This window comes from Astyanax mexicanus, chromosome 4 (genome assembly GCF_023375975.1).
Source record: "Astyanax mexicanus isolate ESR-SI-001 chromosome 4, AstMex3_surface, whole genome shotgun sequence".
NCBI classification, from domain to species: Eukaryota; Metazoa; Chordata; class Actinopteri; order Characiformes; family Acestrorhamphidae; genus Astyanax; species Astyanax mexicanus.
Genome location: NC_064411.1, coordinates 24,406,378 through 24,423,299, shown reverse-complemented (window position 1 = coordinate 24,423,299; position 16,922 = coordinate 24,406,378). Strand labels below are relative to the sequence as shown.

General features: G+C 34.7%; 1 protein-coding gene and 1 long non-coding RNA gene across 2 annotated transcripts; one reads left to right on the top strand and one right to left on the bottom strand.

The window, feature by feature from the left end:
• Positions 1 to 10,781: 10,781 nt before the first annotated feature.
• Positions 10,782 to 12,726, top strand: ccl20a.3 (chemokine (C-C motif) ligand 20a, duplicate 3). Its single transcript, XM_007241461.4, has 4 exons — positions 10,782 to 11,241; positions 12,061 to 12,160; positions 12,279 to 12,356; positions 12,481 to 12,726. Exons 1-4 carry the CDS (start codon positions 11,160 to 11,162, stop codon positions 12,521 to 12,523), a joined length of 303 nt encoding a protein of 100 aa, XP_007241523.3. The 5' UTR covers positions 10,782 to 11,159; the 3' UTR covers positions 12,524 to 12,726.
• LOC125801757 (uncharacterized) lies at positions 11,235 to 12,066 on the bottom strand. Its single transcript, XR_007438919.1, has 3 exons — positions 11,649 to 12,066; positions 11,485 to 11,600; positions 11,235 to 11,408 (listed from the first exon to the last, which is right to left on the bottom strand). It is a non-coding gene; the product is annotated as an uncharacterized LOC125801757 (long non-coding RNA).
• Positions 12,727 to 16,922: the final 4,196 nt, after the last annotated feature.

Below are 16,922 nucleotides of genomic sequence, written 5' to 3'. Positions count from 1 at the left end.
AATTCCTCACTAATACACTTTACAAAAACAAAATCTTAAATAATGTATAGAAATACTTTCACTTGTACTACTCTTGCACTTCAGTTTAGTCCAACATTAAAAACAAACAAAACAATTAAGATTTCAGGATAATAAAACCAAATACAGGTAAAAATGATGAAAAAATAAACAATAATAATAATACTAATAATACTACTAATAATAATAATACTCAGAAGAAGAAGAAGAAGAAGAAGATAAAAATAGAAGAATAATATAAAAGAAAAATTAAATTAACAAAAAAGAAAAAACACTGTAAAATAGTAATTAATTAATGTGATAACAAACAATGAAACTGGTTTTATTAAACTCAGTTATATATTTTGGATGAAACAACACTCTCTTACCTAACATCATTTTACTACAGTGTCATTATTGATGAGAACATTTAATCCTCATAGCAAAAAAATAGATTTTTGTTTTTTTTATTATTGTATTTTTAAGACTTCAGACTAAACAGAAATGATATTTTCCAGCTTTATCACTTTATATTTTTTGTTTTATTTCCTGCGTATTTAGACTCTCTAAAATAAGACAGTGTAAAGCTTGTGAGATCACTGGTGTTAAAGGTCACTCATAAAGAGGATTTTTTTCCTCAGAGGACAGTGAATTCTCCAACACATATAAAAAGCTTTACATTTTTGTGAAAATAGCTAAAGAAATAACTGAAATGCATAAATTATTAAAAACATCTTCAAAACATGGAACAAATATGTGCTATTAAATAACTTCACCAGATAACACGTTAAAAATGGCGAACTTAACCCAATATGTTAAAGAGAACTGTATAAAAGTTATTTTCTCTAGATTTGTAATAACTGTAGTTAAGTTAAAGAAAAATTACCCTAAAATTATTTTTCATCTGCCTGATTTTTTATTTTTTACTAGTTTTACTATTTTTGTTTAAAGTATTAAAAGTAAAACAATTCCTAAATAAAGTTCCTAATAAACTACTGTACATACAACTAGCTAAATATTATTTTTGATGTCTTTACAGTGAGGTTCATCAGTTCAGCCTAAGACTATATTTGATGTGGTTGCAATAAATTCATCTGATTTTACAACAGCAAGTATATTAAACAGTTCAGATGAGCTAAAGCAGTACAGCTTTAAAATCACTTAACTCACAGTGTTATGAAAGTTTGGGCATCTCTGATGATTTTTATGATTTTTCTTTATAAATAATTGGCTGTTCGGATCAGAAATTTCAGATACATGTATCATATATCAGATAAACACATTTATATTTGAGAAGTGAAATTAAGTTTATAAGACAAAAAACACAAATGAGTTTGGTATAAGCTCATTGACCCTTGACCTACATACAGAGGTGAATCTAATTATGAGAGAGAGTTAAGGAGCCAACTGTTAGTTTTTCTCCTCTTTGCATTTTCTCTGAAGAGCAGCAACATGAGAGCCTCAAAACAAAACTCTCAAATAACCTGAAAACAAAGATTATTTAACATCATGGTTTAGAGGAAGAATACAAAAAGCTTAAAATCTCAGAGATTTCAGCTGCAGTTTCCACTGTGAGGATCATAGTGCAGCTACTGGGAATCTTGTTAAAATTAAGGGTCAGATGGATTTTAGTCAATATCAGCAGATTGAGAAAGTTAAAGTTGCTTTGGGGCTGGATACTTTAACAAGACAACGACCCTAAACACTAAACTCTGCTCAAAATCTACTAAAGCTTTCATGCACTGTAATTATTTTTTTTATTATGTCACTCCAATTTAAATTCATTAAGCAACTCATTTCCTGGCCTTTTTAAAATTAGTACAACTTTACGGCTCATTTGTTCTCTGCACTTACAAAATTAAGTTTATACGGTGGCCGAGAAAGCCCAGCGCAGTGCAAATTGAAAAGCGCTGCAAAAGCACAAAACACATCCATCAAAATTACAACACAGGCGCAGCAAATAGAAAAACGCGCTGCAAAAAGAAAAACGCGCTGCAAATAGAACCACAACACAACGGAAGTGAGTCACAACACAACGGAATTTTCCCGGGGGACCTTAAAAGATGCTGTACCAGCTGTATACAAAGGACAATAAGTGGCAAACAAGCTTCTGAAAAGTAAGTTATGTTTATTACCTGTGATTACCACGGTTGTGTGCATATTATTAAAAGTTCTGCTTCACAAAACGCCTTGTTTGCCACTTATTGTCCTTTGTACACATAGTGAAGTCCGAGACGTTACTGAAGACGCAGCTTAGCTGTTACAGTATCTTTTAAGGTCCCCCGGGAAAATTCCGTTGTGTTGTGACTCACTTCCGTTGTGTTGTGGTTCTATTTGCAGCGCGTTTTTCTATTTGCAGCGCGTTTTTCTTTTTGCAGCGCGTTTTTCTATTTGCTGCGCCTGTGTTGTAATTTTGATGGATGTGTTTTGTGCTTTTGCAGCGCTTTTCAATTTGCACTGCGCTGGGCTTTCTCGGCCACCGTAAGTTTACCTTACAAGTCTTTAATTTTAGCTAAACTTAAATTATTGAATCACTTCAACAAAGAATTTATCATAGTTCTTTTATCATTATCCAATATTTTAAGTTCATGTAATTGAAAAATGTTTGCTAGACTTGCCAACTAAAATGTGTTGAAATTAGTTGCTAAAACATTTTTAGTTAGATTACAAACTCAGAAGTGTTTGTTGTGCATTTCAACAGAAAAACACTACTAAACTAAACATTTATTTTAGAGTAAAATCACTTTTCTGGACTTTTGCAGTTCACACAGGGCAGCTGCATACAAAACAAAGAAATAAAAAATTAAAAACACAATAATTTTGAAATTCTTCAGAAATGCTTACCTAAATATTTTATTTATTGTAGTATTCATTTCTGTACACTGAAAAAAGGAATAATAAGTTGTAAATATATAACACTTTAATGTTTTTCAACTTAACTGAGTTTGTTCACACAACAATGAGCTTAACCGTTTCTTTCAAGTTCTGAGGGCTTAAATAATTTAAATAATTTAATAAATAGATATTCTTAACATATTTAGCATATTTTTATAGAACTGTCAATACTGAGAGTATAATACTGCAGCTGCAGCACATGAGTAAACTCTGCAGCTCCAAGCCAACATACTGTGAGCACAAGGAACACAGAATAAAAGTGACTTGCTCTTACAGCTCTCTACACTGAGGCCTGATAATCAACACATATATTACATTAATGCACGCTTTGGGTAAATATATGGTGCTAGGAGCCCATGGGAAAGATGTATAAACCTTTCCATGGAAAGAGCATTGACGTGTAGTATAAGTTAAAATCCCATTTCATTGGCTCAGTAAGCATTTTTAAGTTTAAGTAAAGAAGAATAATCCAAAATACCTTCAACCAGAATCCAGACTCTCATTGGAAGATATAGGAAAAGTTTAGATGCTGTTATTTCTGCAAAAGGAGGATCTACTAAATACTGATGTATTTTTCTGTTGGGATGCACATATTTATGCACCTGCCTAATTTAGTTTAAATAATTTTTGCACACGTTCTGTAAATCCTATAAACTTCATTTCACTTCTTAAATATCACTGTGTTTATCTGATATATGATATATTTCACTGAAATTACTGATCCCAACAACCAGTGATTTATAAAGGGAAATCATGAACATGTTCAGGGATGCCCAGACCTTTCATATCACTGTATGTGTTATATAAATATTGTGTTGTGTCTGAATGAACTGTATTTCCACTCTGTTTGATGAAACTCAAATCTGAACTCCACTTTATCAATATCTGCCATCTACTATCTGATCACAGCATATCAAACCTCTCATAATGCCTCAGAGATACAGCCAAATATCAGCTGTCTTTGAATTAATGCCTGCTAACAACAGTAATACGTTAATAAACAAGTAAAGGAGTGGCTCTCAGTGTTTATAGTAGTTATGATTTTATTAATTTGGATGAATTTGCTAATCTGATTTACTGCTTCTTCTGGTAAAGTGTGAGAACACTTTCTTATTTAAATACTATAAATACTGAATACTAAATTATTAATACAGGATTGTCTGCAGTTTCTTTGTTATGGGTATCTGTATTGATTATGAATTAGCTTTTCAAATTGTATGTAAATGTTAAAGGACAAAGTCAGTTTATTAAAATGTTGGAAAAATTTAATTGTGATGAACACTGATGAATAATTATAATTAGATTTTGTTCTATATAATCATAACACTTACATACTAACACACTTACATACTCACATACATACAGTTTTTCACTGTAATTTTCACGGACATTTTTTACAGTACTGTTAACGAATGGACCCTTATTGTGAAGTGTTATTTTTTTTATATTTTATTGAATGGTATATTGTGTTTAAAGTTGTGGGAAATTCTGTGGGTTTAGGGAGGAAGTGTGATGTATTAACAGAAGAATGATAAATCCGCTCTGACCTACTTTATGGGTTAGAAGACGCATTTTCCTCTTTGATTTTAAAGATCAATTGCATAATGTCTCCCTTTGACCTAGAAAATAAAGCAAAATCCTCTGCAGTGACCCACATCTCCGCCTACAGCTCCCACCACTGTAACACCATCTGTGTCTGATTACATTTCACCACTAACTTATATATGTATATTTAAAATTTTGTTGACTCATTGAATATAAATAATGTGATATAAAATAAAATATAAAATATTTGATTTTTTTATATTTTCTTTAGATCCTATAATCAATTTGTCCGTGTCCTCCCCATTACCCAAAGACGGCATCAGTGTGTAGAGTATCTGTGCACATGAATTAATAAGCAGTTTTTATAGTTTAGTCTAAGACTACATTTAATACTTCTGTATAAAGTATTTAAATATTTTATTTATCTCCTATAATTAATTATTTGTATATTGGGAATGTCCTCCCAACTCCCTAAAGTCAGCATCAGTGTGTAGTCGCTCCCTCAGACTAACTTCTTAAAGATATTTAGCTATATTATATATAAAGCTTGACTGGCTGGTCTCAGTGATGTAAGCTGTGAGAGAAATTTAACTGTTTTTTTCTGTTTTTTAATTTGTTCATGTAATGTAGATTAACAGTCAGAAAGAGAGCAGTGCTGTATAAGTGCTGCCTGTCTCAGTAAAACGTTCCTAATGTGTAACAGTTTGTTCCTAAAATTATTTTAATAGTAGTAACTTTTAAAACTTAAAAGTAAAGACAAAAAAGAAAACTTAGATATTTTTTGGAATGTCAGTTTTTAAGATTGAAAAATAAAAAAATTGAATAGGTAAAACAAAATGTTTCACTATATTTTTACATAAAATCACATTATTTTATGAGTCTCTGTGAATGAATAAATATAAATATAAATTAATATACAGTTTTATAGTTTGTGTCCAAGACTACATTTAATACTTTTTAATTTAGTACTAAAATGGCATTTAAAAATAAACTTCAACACAACAGAAAGATCTTCAAAGTAATTTGTAAAATAGTTTCCTCCAGGGAAACGCAGCGTAGCGGCTGTACAGTACACTGTATTACTGTCTGCAGGGTTTTCCCCTCAGCGCTGTAGATTTAGACTGCTGATAGTGATAAAGGTTTGTCAGCATTTCTTCATATGTGAATGGTTTTTTTACTGAAATGGAAACTATGTATGGTGTACAATTATGTTGGTCTTATTTACCAGTAAACATGGATTAATTTAAAGTTTAGTATTATTTGATCCAAGACTATAGACTTAAAACATCTGCAAAACTTTAAGCTACACTTTAGAAACACAATAGAAATGAGTAGCAGTAAGGCAGAAATATAAAAGCTATTTGTTAATGTACAGTTACATTAACAAAGGAGAAGCGTCAGTGCAGAGGCTGTTCTCTATTACTGTATAACTTTCTGCAGGGTTTCCCCTGAGCACTGCTCATAGTGATAAAGCATTAAAGTGTCACCGTTTCTTCAGCACATTTAAAAGCTCATTTATTTGATCTGGCGTTTTGAATCCTTTATGAAACGTTATTTCAGATGGTTTGTTGTCTTTCTTGCTTTGTTTTTTTATTGTTTTCTTATTATTGGGTTTTCATTTAGAATTTTCTTGATTTCCATTTCGTTTTTACAGTACAGAACTTTTAATTACTTGAGATGTCATTTATATGTGCTTTATAAATAGTGCTGAATTAATTTTGTTATTTTGAGGATTTTTACTGAAGTGTAAACTGTGACAGGTTATAGCTGTTGCAAGAGGTTTATGTCTGTGACCTTATGTTGTTTATGATTCAGTAGTTTAGTAATATGGGATGACTGATATAGATTATTTTAGTACCATATTTTACAGATTATAAAGCGCACTTTAAATGAACATCTATTTTCTGGTCTATTTTTATATATAAGGTGCACCAGATTATAAGGTGCATTTAGCAAAAATAGTAAGGGTGTTGTTTTTTTTTTTCCAAATAAGTGCTGGATGTTAGTCTACACAGATTTCTTTCTGAAAACTGTTTATTAGGGTGAGTAAAGTGCTTCTGTTTATTTACAGTAAGCTCAGATTTCCAGTATTTTAGCACAGTTAGCAGCAACGCTAGACGCGGTTAGCAGCAGCGTTTAATGCTAGTAAACACCGCCTGACAGCACTTTACTAAGGATCTCTAAATGTGTTCCAGTAACTCAGGGGACTGTCAGCTATCGGTTCATCCCATTTTGCTGGTTTTAACACTGTAAACATGCAGACTACAGTCACATATATACTCCCCTCTGAACAGTGAAAGAGCTAGCGCTATGGTTAGCGGCTAACGCTAATACTACTCCAGTCTTGGTGCTTGAGAACTAAACTGATAGAACTAAACTTTACTGTTCCTTAATACCTGAGTGGATAAATTTATACATAAGGAGCACCGGATTATAAGGCACATTGACAACATTTTTTTGGAAAAGTAAAGAATTTTAGGCGCACCTTATAGTGCGAAAAATGCGGTAATAGTCATTATAAAATCTATATATTTTATCTGTAATAAAAATGCCAATACCATCTTGTTTGATGTAGGATTATGATGTACAATAAATAATGTTTTTCTTCCTATAAATAGAAAGATAGTATTAAATTACAACCCACAAACTAAACAAACTGAGGTTGAAGCTGATGAGAATTTTACTGCATTGCCTTTTCCAACTCATTTCAGTTCAGAGGGTTTAGCAGATCCTTCTGTTCAGAGCAAACCTCTCAAATGTCACATCTAGTAAAAAAAAAACTAAAAACTAAAAACTTTCAACAGTAACAAATACAAATATTCTAGATTATTTTAGAGAATTGTTTCTGGGTCAATCATAATGAAATACAGACACAATGTAAAGAACAACTACTAACTTTACTTCAACTAAATGTTGGAGCACCAGTTCTAAATCACACTGTGTTCATTCCTGGGATCTACCAGACACACGGTATTGGTCTTTACAGAAATAATGATTTTTATTTTGTGTTCCTTACAGCACATGAAAGTCTAAAATACCTGCTTACAAGCGCAGTTTAAACTGATTTTATATCAGTCATTTTATGGAGTCATAAAATCTAAAGGTACATCAAATCACTTTTAAACTGATGAAGCTTGTTTTACCCCTGTGTGTTAGAAAATTAATTCTAATTCTGTTAAAATATAAAATAGACTTAAAATCAATTTAGGTTCACCTAATACTTTTACTACATTTTTAAGTTTTAAATGATCTAAATTAAAATAAATAATTAATTTAATGTTATATTATAAAATATTAAATAAAATATTAATTAATTAATTAATTGTGATGTATTTTTTTTGTGTGTGTGTTTTATGTGGTAACAATCAGTTTATCTGACAAATATTTTTTTTCTTTTAACTTAAAACAATACAAAGCATATTTATTAGGTCAGATGAGTGACACACTTTAAAATCACTTCAGTTTCAGCTGTATCTCTTGTTTTATTGTTGTGGACTGCTCCCAGGCTCAAAAGCAGCTAATAAGATAAGATAAGATAAGATAAGATAAGATAAGATAAGATAAGACAAAAGCAGGAAATATACAACAATATATACAATATCTATAGACGCAAAAGTAAGTACAGGAAAACTAAGATTACACAGCACAAATGTTAAAGTTGAATTAACTCTAAACTCTTTCAACTCTTTCCCAGGGTTTATATAGCGTTAAATCAGCACTTTCAAAATATTTAAACGTTTAACACTTTGCCAGAGTTTCTTTTTAACTCTTTTGTTTTTTCTTTTTAACTCTTTCTTTTTAACTTTTCTTTAGAATTGTTATGCTATCACTGAAAAGAGTTAATAAATAAATAAATTAAAAGAAGATTAGTCAATATGACTATTTATTATTGAATTATTATTCAGCAGAGGTTAGTTTGTGTTTTTGGTTTCTAATACAGAATAAAACATCCACGCTTACATCAATCATGCCAATGACATTTTTGCAGGTGGAAAATGACAGACTTTTTAACTACTAACTGCGGTGTAGAGAGTGGAGAGAAAGGGAGCAAGTACTGTTCTGTGTGGAGCCTCTGTGCTGCAGAGGAGCAGTATCTCCAGGGTCTGCACCCTCAGAGAAATCACGCACGGGTTCTGAAAAAAGGCTAGTGTGAACACAGCCTTATTGGTGAACCACAGTGTCCTTGGCCAGGCCTGGAATTGAACCTGATCACCAGTCTGCCTGGTGACAGCAGTGGTATCAGTGGACAGTGATGATGGACATGTCACAAAAGCCTGTTTGACAGGGCAGCCCTGTGAGAGTTTCATTTAGCCCACCATAAATTTAAACAGAAGTAAAAGTCAGGTTCACAACTTTACAGAGATCCTCAACTGAGCAAAACAGTGAAAACAGTGACAAAAAACTCCCCAGAGAGAGAGAGAGGAAGAAGCCCAGAGAGGAACCAATACTCAAACTCAAATTCAATCTGCCTTCTCATCCACACACTGCATTAAACAGAAAAAGTATTAAAATAATGTAATGTAACTAATGAATTAATTCAAGTGAAACAAATATATTAAAAAAGTACTTACTGACTATAAGGTGGGCCCGATTATAAAGCACATTATGCAACACTAGTAAGGAACAGGGGTGTTGATATGTTTTTTTTCTAATTCAGCAGAAAAGTCAAACGAGTGCTGGATATTAATCTACACCGATTTCTCTCCTGAAAATAGCTTATTTTGCAGAGTAAAGTGCTTCAGTTTATTTACAGTAAGCTTAGATTTCCAGATTTAAGGCTGGGGGCAGCAGCATTAGCCTAGCATGACTAGCACTAGCGGTTAGCTACTAATGCTAATACTGCTGCACCCAGCCTTAGTGATAATTTCTGGAAATCTAAGCTTACTGTAAAAAAACGGAAGCTGTAAATAAACAGCGCTATACTGAGGAAGACTGAGGAGTGTTCCAGTAAGCACGGCAATATCAGCTAGCGGTTCATCCCATGTAGCTTGTTATAACATATTAAACACACAGGCTACAGTCCGATATACTCACCTCTGAATGGCGAAAGAGCTAGCAATTCGGTTAGCGACTAATGCTAATACTGCTCCAGCCTCTGTGTTGCAGAACTAACCTGAAAGTCCTGTATAAAGCTGCACTTCAGCAGAGTGGCTTTACTGCTCCTTACAACCTGACTCGTAAAATTCATACAGGTGAACCAGATTATAAGGCACACTGACGATTTTTGGGAAAATAAAGAATTTTAAGTGTGCCTAATAGTGCAAAAAATACGGTAAATTTAACAGAGATTTAATCATTGGGGGAAAAAAATCATTATAATCAAATCAAATCAAATCAAATTTATTTGTATAGCGCTTTTTACAACTGGTGTTGGCACAAAGCAGCTTTACAGAAACATGATTACAGGACAAAGAATCAGGCAAAACATTAAACATACAAAATACAGAATACAGAACCCCCAGTGAGCGCAATCAGCTTATCAACATAGCACGCTAACCATGGAGAGGGAAAACCAACAGACTTACATGCCTAATTACAGTTTTGCCTGTGTAACCCCACGGCCATGATTCTGTATATTTAGCAAGTAGTGATGCCCTATATGAATCATCCTGTTAGTGCCAGCACCATTGGCAGATGGCTGCATAACACAAGACTGCAACACCCTTAACACCACGTCAATATCGCCAAAGACTGTGTAACGTGTCACATGTCCAGAAAGGGACAAAGTCTCTATCACCATTGGTCTTCATTACAGTCACTTTGCAGCCCAACTTTACGTTAATAACGTCCTGCAACCAATGTACATACCTTTTCTGAGCACACCGGCAAGCTTTTTTCAACAGGACAATGCTCGTCCACATACTGCTACCATCCTGACACAGATACAGCCACATCACCATACTATTCCTGATTAAAAATGTGTGGGAAGATATTAGATAATAGTAAAATAAATGACAAACAATCAGTGGCATGAGGAAGAAAATTCTTATAATAATAATAATAATAATAATAATAATAATAATAATAATAATAATAATAATAATAATAATAATAATAATGTAGACTAGCTAAATAACTTCATATGCAAATCTTGAGATAGACAAATTGATTGAAAATGATTGTTCGTTTTAGATAATTAGGTAATTAATAGATAATATTTTCTTATGATTTCTTAAACTGTTAATAAAAATACTTTTTGTTGTGTTTCTTATATTTCAGTCAATATTGTCTACATTATTATAGAATATTATGTTGATGGCCAGTTATTCCCATGGCCAGTAAATCCCAACAGTAGTGTACAAAATAAGTTATTAAAACTTTATAAACTCAGAAATTCCCCAGCAGCCCCTTCACACCTACTTTACTCCATTACTTCTATATAAAAAAACAACAAAAACAGACCCTCATGGAATGAGGCAGAATCCATGACCAGAATAGAACAGATTGAACTGAACAGCTAATTATAGAAGTTTTTCTCCCTGTTTACTGTTTGTGCTAAATATAGAACAACCTCTAAAAGAACTAAATCCCATTCATGTTCCTCTGAGTTCTTCCTCGTTGCAGAAGGTGTGTGTGGGTGTACGCAACTGGAAAATCCGCTGGTCAGATCAGATCAGGTAATTCCCCTGCCTGCACTGTATAAAATCACGCTGTGCTGTAACTGAGCTTCATTCACTCTGAACACCTCACTCTCTACACACCAACACCAAGACACCGAGACCATGACTCGTCTTACAGGACCTGCTCTCGCTCTCCTGCTGCTGCTGACTGTCAGCCTGTTCACTCAGGAAACCTCAGCTCTGGGTAAGAACTCTGTTTCACTCTCTGTCTCCTTTAATCTCCACCTGTCTCCTCCTGTCTCATTCAGTGTCCATCTCTGCACCTGTCTCTGTCTCTCTCCACCTGTCTCTATCGCTCTCCACCTGTCTCCGTCTCTCTCCACCTGTCCACCTGTCTCCTTCAGTCTCCACCTGTCTCCATCTCTCTCCACCTCTCCACCTGTCTCCTTTAGTCTCCACCTGTCTCATTTAGTCTCCACCTGTCCACCTGTCTCCTTCAGTCTCCACCTGTCTCCTTTAGTCTCCACCTGTCCACCTGTCTCCTTCAGTCTCCACCTGTCTCCTTTAGTCTCCACCTGTCCACCTGTCTCCTTCAGTCTCCACCTGTTTCCTTTAGTCTCCACCTGTCCACCTGTCTCCTTCAGTCTCCACCTGTCTTCTTTAGCCTTCATTTAACTTTTTCAGTCTCCATCAGTCAAAGAGCTGCTTGAATTCAGATGCATCTGCAGGTGGCTGCATGTAGCTGTTTCCTAAAGTGTACAGGATTAAATAATAGCAATCTTAAAAAAAGCATTTCTGTTGGTCTGTGATATTATCAGATAAATTATTAGGGTAAAGGTGTAAGAGGTATAAAAACTGAAAATTGAAGGAATTAAATGTCTAAATGATAATCATTTTTTGAACTTTTGTGAGTGTGAATGTTTTCTGAGTTTCTTCTACATCTGAATGCATTAAGCATGTATTTCTAGTAAAATGAAAGAGGATGCACGCAGCTGGAAGAAGAAAGAGCAGAGATAAAGTGATAGAACTGATCATGTTGAGTAAAGAAGTGTGTTTTTCTCAGCCTGCTGCAGGAAATACTCCAAAGGAGTGCTCGACTTCTCACACATCAGAGGATACTCCATCCAGACCGTCAAAACCGTCTGCAAGATCGACGCCATCATGTGAGTACACACACACACACACACACACACACAGACTCACTCAGTATATTAAACACTTCACTTACAAATTACACTGAAATAATTAGTTATAAATGATGTTTTTCTATCTTTCTTTCAGATTTCACACTAAAACAGGCCGGAACGTGTGCGCTAACCCTGCTCAGACCTGGGTGATGCAGAGCATCCAGATGCTGAGGTAAGCACTGGTACTAAACTCACTAATGTATATATATATATATAAATTACATAAACAAAAGCATTTTGTCCTGAAAACTTCAGTGCATTCTTGAACTGACAGTCCTTTTCTTTGTATCCTTCAGGGAGAAAGTAAAGACTATGATGAAGAAGAACACAAAGCAGTGAAGAAACTGATTAAAACTACACTATTCCAAGCTTTACCAAAATAAATATTTAACTAATTATTAATAATAATAATTATTATATTTTTTTAACTATTAATGTTCTGTTCTTTATGAAGAATACATACTCAATTTGCATATTTGTATATGCCTGTTTTAATGTTACATTACATGTAATAAATACTATATCACTTTCCTAAAAAGCTCATTTGTATATACATTTTTTTTGTGTGTGTGTGTGTGTGTGTGTGTGTGTTCTCTGAAGAATCTTTTTCCGTGTTGGGAAACCACAGCCAAAGAGGAAGAGCTTGATATCAGTAAAACAAACATGCCAGTGATATTGATAAAGGCTGTGCTTTCCACGAGCATTGCTGAAATACCAAAACACCTACACACACTTACCACACACACTCACACTCAACACACACACACCTACACACACTCACACACGCATACACCAGCACTTTAAAACCAGATAGTTGAGACTGCTCTTACCAGAACATTAACACACAAACACCATTAGAGCAATTAAAAAAACATTTTCTGAAAGCACGCCTCATACTCTCAGAATTCTCAGAACTCTACACATAATGTTCGGATCAGTAATTTCAGTTAAATATATTATATATCAGATGAACACAGTGATATTCAAGAAGTGAAATGAAGTTTATAGAATTTACCGAAAGTGTGAAATAATAATTTAAACCAAATTAGACAGGTAATAAATAAATTTGGGCCCCCCTGGTCTTTTTATTGATTTAAAAACCTTTACCACTAATTATTGTCGGTATAAGCTCATTGACCCCTGACCTACATACACAGGCGAATCAAATTATGAGAGAGAGTTAAGGAGCCAAATGCAGGTTTTACTCCTCTTTGCATCTTCTCTGAAGAGCAGCAACATGGAAGCTTTAAAACAAAACTCTCAAATACCCTGAAAACCAAGATTGTTTAACATTATGATTTAGAGAAAGATATGAAAAGAGTTGCATGGATTCCAGTCAATATCAGCTGATTCTTGTTCAGGAAGACTGGAGACTGTAACCAAAGCCATATATTACGAATATTTAGTTAAAGTTTTTGGAAATATAAATTGTGTAATTCAGAAATTTCTAATTGTGCATGAAGAGGAATTCTTTATATTTTCTGAAAAGATTAAATGTTTTCTGGCAAAAATAAAAAAAATTGCACATGGGAAGTGATGTAAAGATCACGGTTGTTCTGCAGAGACCAGCCACTGGTTAAAATATGACAGGGAGTTTTTGTAACAACCCAGCGTCCATTAAACATAAAGTCCTGACCTTCTACAAAAAGAGGAAATGAGCTTGCTGCTGATGCTGTAGAGTAGAAGAGGGTCAGCATGCTGGTGAAGAGCCCCGCCCCCAGGCCCTGAGGTGGAGATCTGCGCATGAGCAGTAGCCAGAACAAGCTGAAAAATCAATTTATGGCAATTAGACTTTTCTCTTAGAGTGTTTTGCGTCTCTCTATTCAAACAGACTGGAGGCTGGTGTTGAATGAGTGAATATAAACTGCTTTAAATGATAACGTTAACTGATGAATATGTTTTATTTTCTGTCCTTAATGAAAAATGATGCATATGTGTGATAAGTTATTTTAATCACTGGCATCCTAACAGCAGAGCTTCAGCCTGCTCTGTTTTTGGGCCCAAATATGAAAAAGTGAATATTGCTCATCGCACCCACTGTTCATCACCCAGTCAACCTGATTGGCCAGATTTAGAACACAACTGCAGGCAAACAAAGTGTGTTTCAGCACTGGAACAGAGCAAGTGAGCTGGATCAGAAACTGCAGCAGAAACAGCATTAAATACTACCCAACCTAAACATCCTCAGTACTATATTTTGGTTTGGTTTATCTTCTGATTGATATGGGACTCTAATTCCCCTTTAATTAATGAAAGAGGAGATGGGGGCCTTCATTAATATGCGGGGCCCTACACAGCGTGTGTAATGTAATGAGCGTGGTCTTCAGTATATCAGAGGTCGCTTTGCTGATGCTAGCTAGCAAACAGTTGGCATGTTTATAGAAGATCTACATGAGCTGGTTTATAATGTGGACACAAACAGAGTATGACTGCTTAATCTGGCAACCTTTGTGTCTTGGTATAAGGGCAAGGTCTCTGCAGTCTTTTAAAACAGAATTGTGGTATCAATTTTACTCATTTTGCTCTCAGTTAGCACTTATTTTTCCTTTAATTCCACTAAGTGCACAGTTATTACTCAGAAAAAACACCTGATTTACTGTACTAGACTGTAACTTTAGTCTGTATCAGTAAATCTTTACTTTACTTTATTGGAAATTCTCTGTGCCTGCCTGAAAGAGTTAAAGGCTCAACAGTGGCAGCTTAACCAACCCACGGTCCTGTAATCAATAACCACACACCCCAGGTGAATCATTGCGTAAGAATGCTGTGTTTATTTATATAGCGCTTTTTCAATTGATGTCACAAAGCAGCTTTACAGAAATGTGGTAGCAGCACAGAAAATCAGACAAAACACTAAAAATACAACACAGAACTTCCAATGAGGGACAGAGGCAAGAACACAGCAAAATTGACAGTATCAAATTAACTCTGTAAGAATTTAATTTAACACGGTCCTAGATAACACATGGTCCCACTTAGTATAGTGTTAAAATAACTCTACCACAAGTGTTAAAATTTTAGAGTTAATTCAACACCCTATGGAGTCAACAATTGACTCCATACGGTAGTCAATTACAGTGTTGAATTAACTCTAATATATTAACACTGATGAGAGTTACATAGGGTTGATATATTAGAGTTAATTCAACACTGTTGGGTTGTAAGTTGGTTTAAATTAGTTTTTGTGTATTTTCTGACTGTCACTCAAAATCTATATACCAGAGTATCTATAAAACATTATAAAATGTGAGCCATACCACAGAATAAACAACCTTTTTATACTATCTAAGCTTTATTTAGAACAAGAAATACCATCAAAAACTGCCAGTAAAACAGGTTCTCCTATAACACAATAACTGGAGAACCTTATCCACCATCCAACCCAACACCAAGAGGGTGAATAACAACACCACAACTAAGCTAAACCACACACACACACACACACACACACAAACACACACAGCAAAAGAGGCAGAGCCTGTTAGAGTTTAATTTTAACTTTGAATAAAACAAAAACACTAACTATGTGGATTGTTTATTACTGAGGGTTGTTAGAAAAACTCTCAAAGAGTTAAACCATGTTTACACTGTGATTTTAACACTGTGCATTTTACTGTGAAGAACCCTTGGGAGGAATCAGGGCTTACATGTACCTTCTACTATCACACGAACTGTCCAGGCTAATATACTGTACATATAACTGTTATGGTCTAAATTATTCAGGTGAATAGCCACACAAGCAATGAAAGCATTTAGAAAATACCTTGTTCATATAAACTTCTATATAAAGAGTAGAGGGGGTTAGCAGCTAGTCTGAGGCAGGTGAATAAACTGGATGTTGGGCAGCTGATCTGTAGTTGGGTGATGGGGAGGAGCTGACTTTCAGAAACTTCAGTCTGTCCGGACAGAGGACATGTGAATCTGAGGGTCCAACATCCATCAGTATCAGGCCGGACAGGTGGGCAGTCAGTAACTCAGAGGAAGCAGAAATAGATAGAAAGTATGAAATCTCTCCACCACAGGTCAGATCCTCTGCTGGCGGGTTGCAGTATGATGACAAAAAAAACATTCTCCTCTAAAACTTCTTTTTGTTTACACATAGGAATGAAGTGATTAACAGGCAGCCATGCTTTTATAATGCATGAATTGATGTATTACATGGAGTTTTCAGCATATTGCCTGTCCAAAAAAAATAAGCGAAGATCTATGCGGACCCTATGTAGACTCCACATAGTGTAGCCGTCAAAGTGTACGATGGAAACAGTGGTTTTTAATAAGCTTCTTCTGCACTCTTTAAGTTATTAATGCCTCGTTTTAAATGTCAGGGCTCTCCGGATTCTAGCAAGGAGGTTTGGAGCTACTTTGAGCCTGAATAACAGTGGAAAAAGCGATTTTACCAGGGGTAAATTATGCCCCGTGTCACCCAGTCCGAAGGGTGTTTGGACAAACTGGTAAAATGTCTGGATCTCAGAACGCTGTGGGAGAACGGAGGTGTGCTATTAATTAAAGGTAAGAACTTTTTATCATTTTTAACTACAACAAAAGTCAATTTTACACCAGAGTTCTCCTTTAATAACTGTTGTTTTGCACAGATTTAATTAATGTTGTTAGGAACAGTTTATTTTTATTGCATCTTATTTACCACACTTCTCACCCTAGGTACTAGAGTTTTCATTACTTGGGCTGAAGGTGTGTGTGTGTGTGTGTGTGTGTGTGTATGTGTGTGAGACGGTGGTGA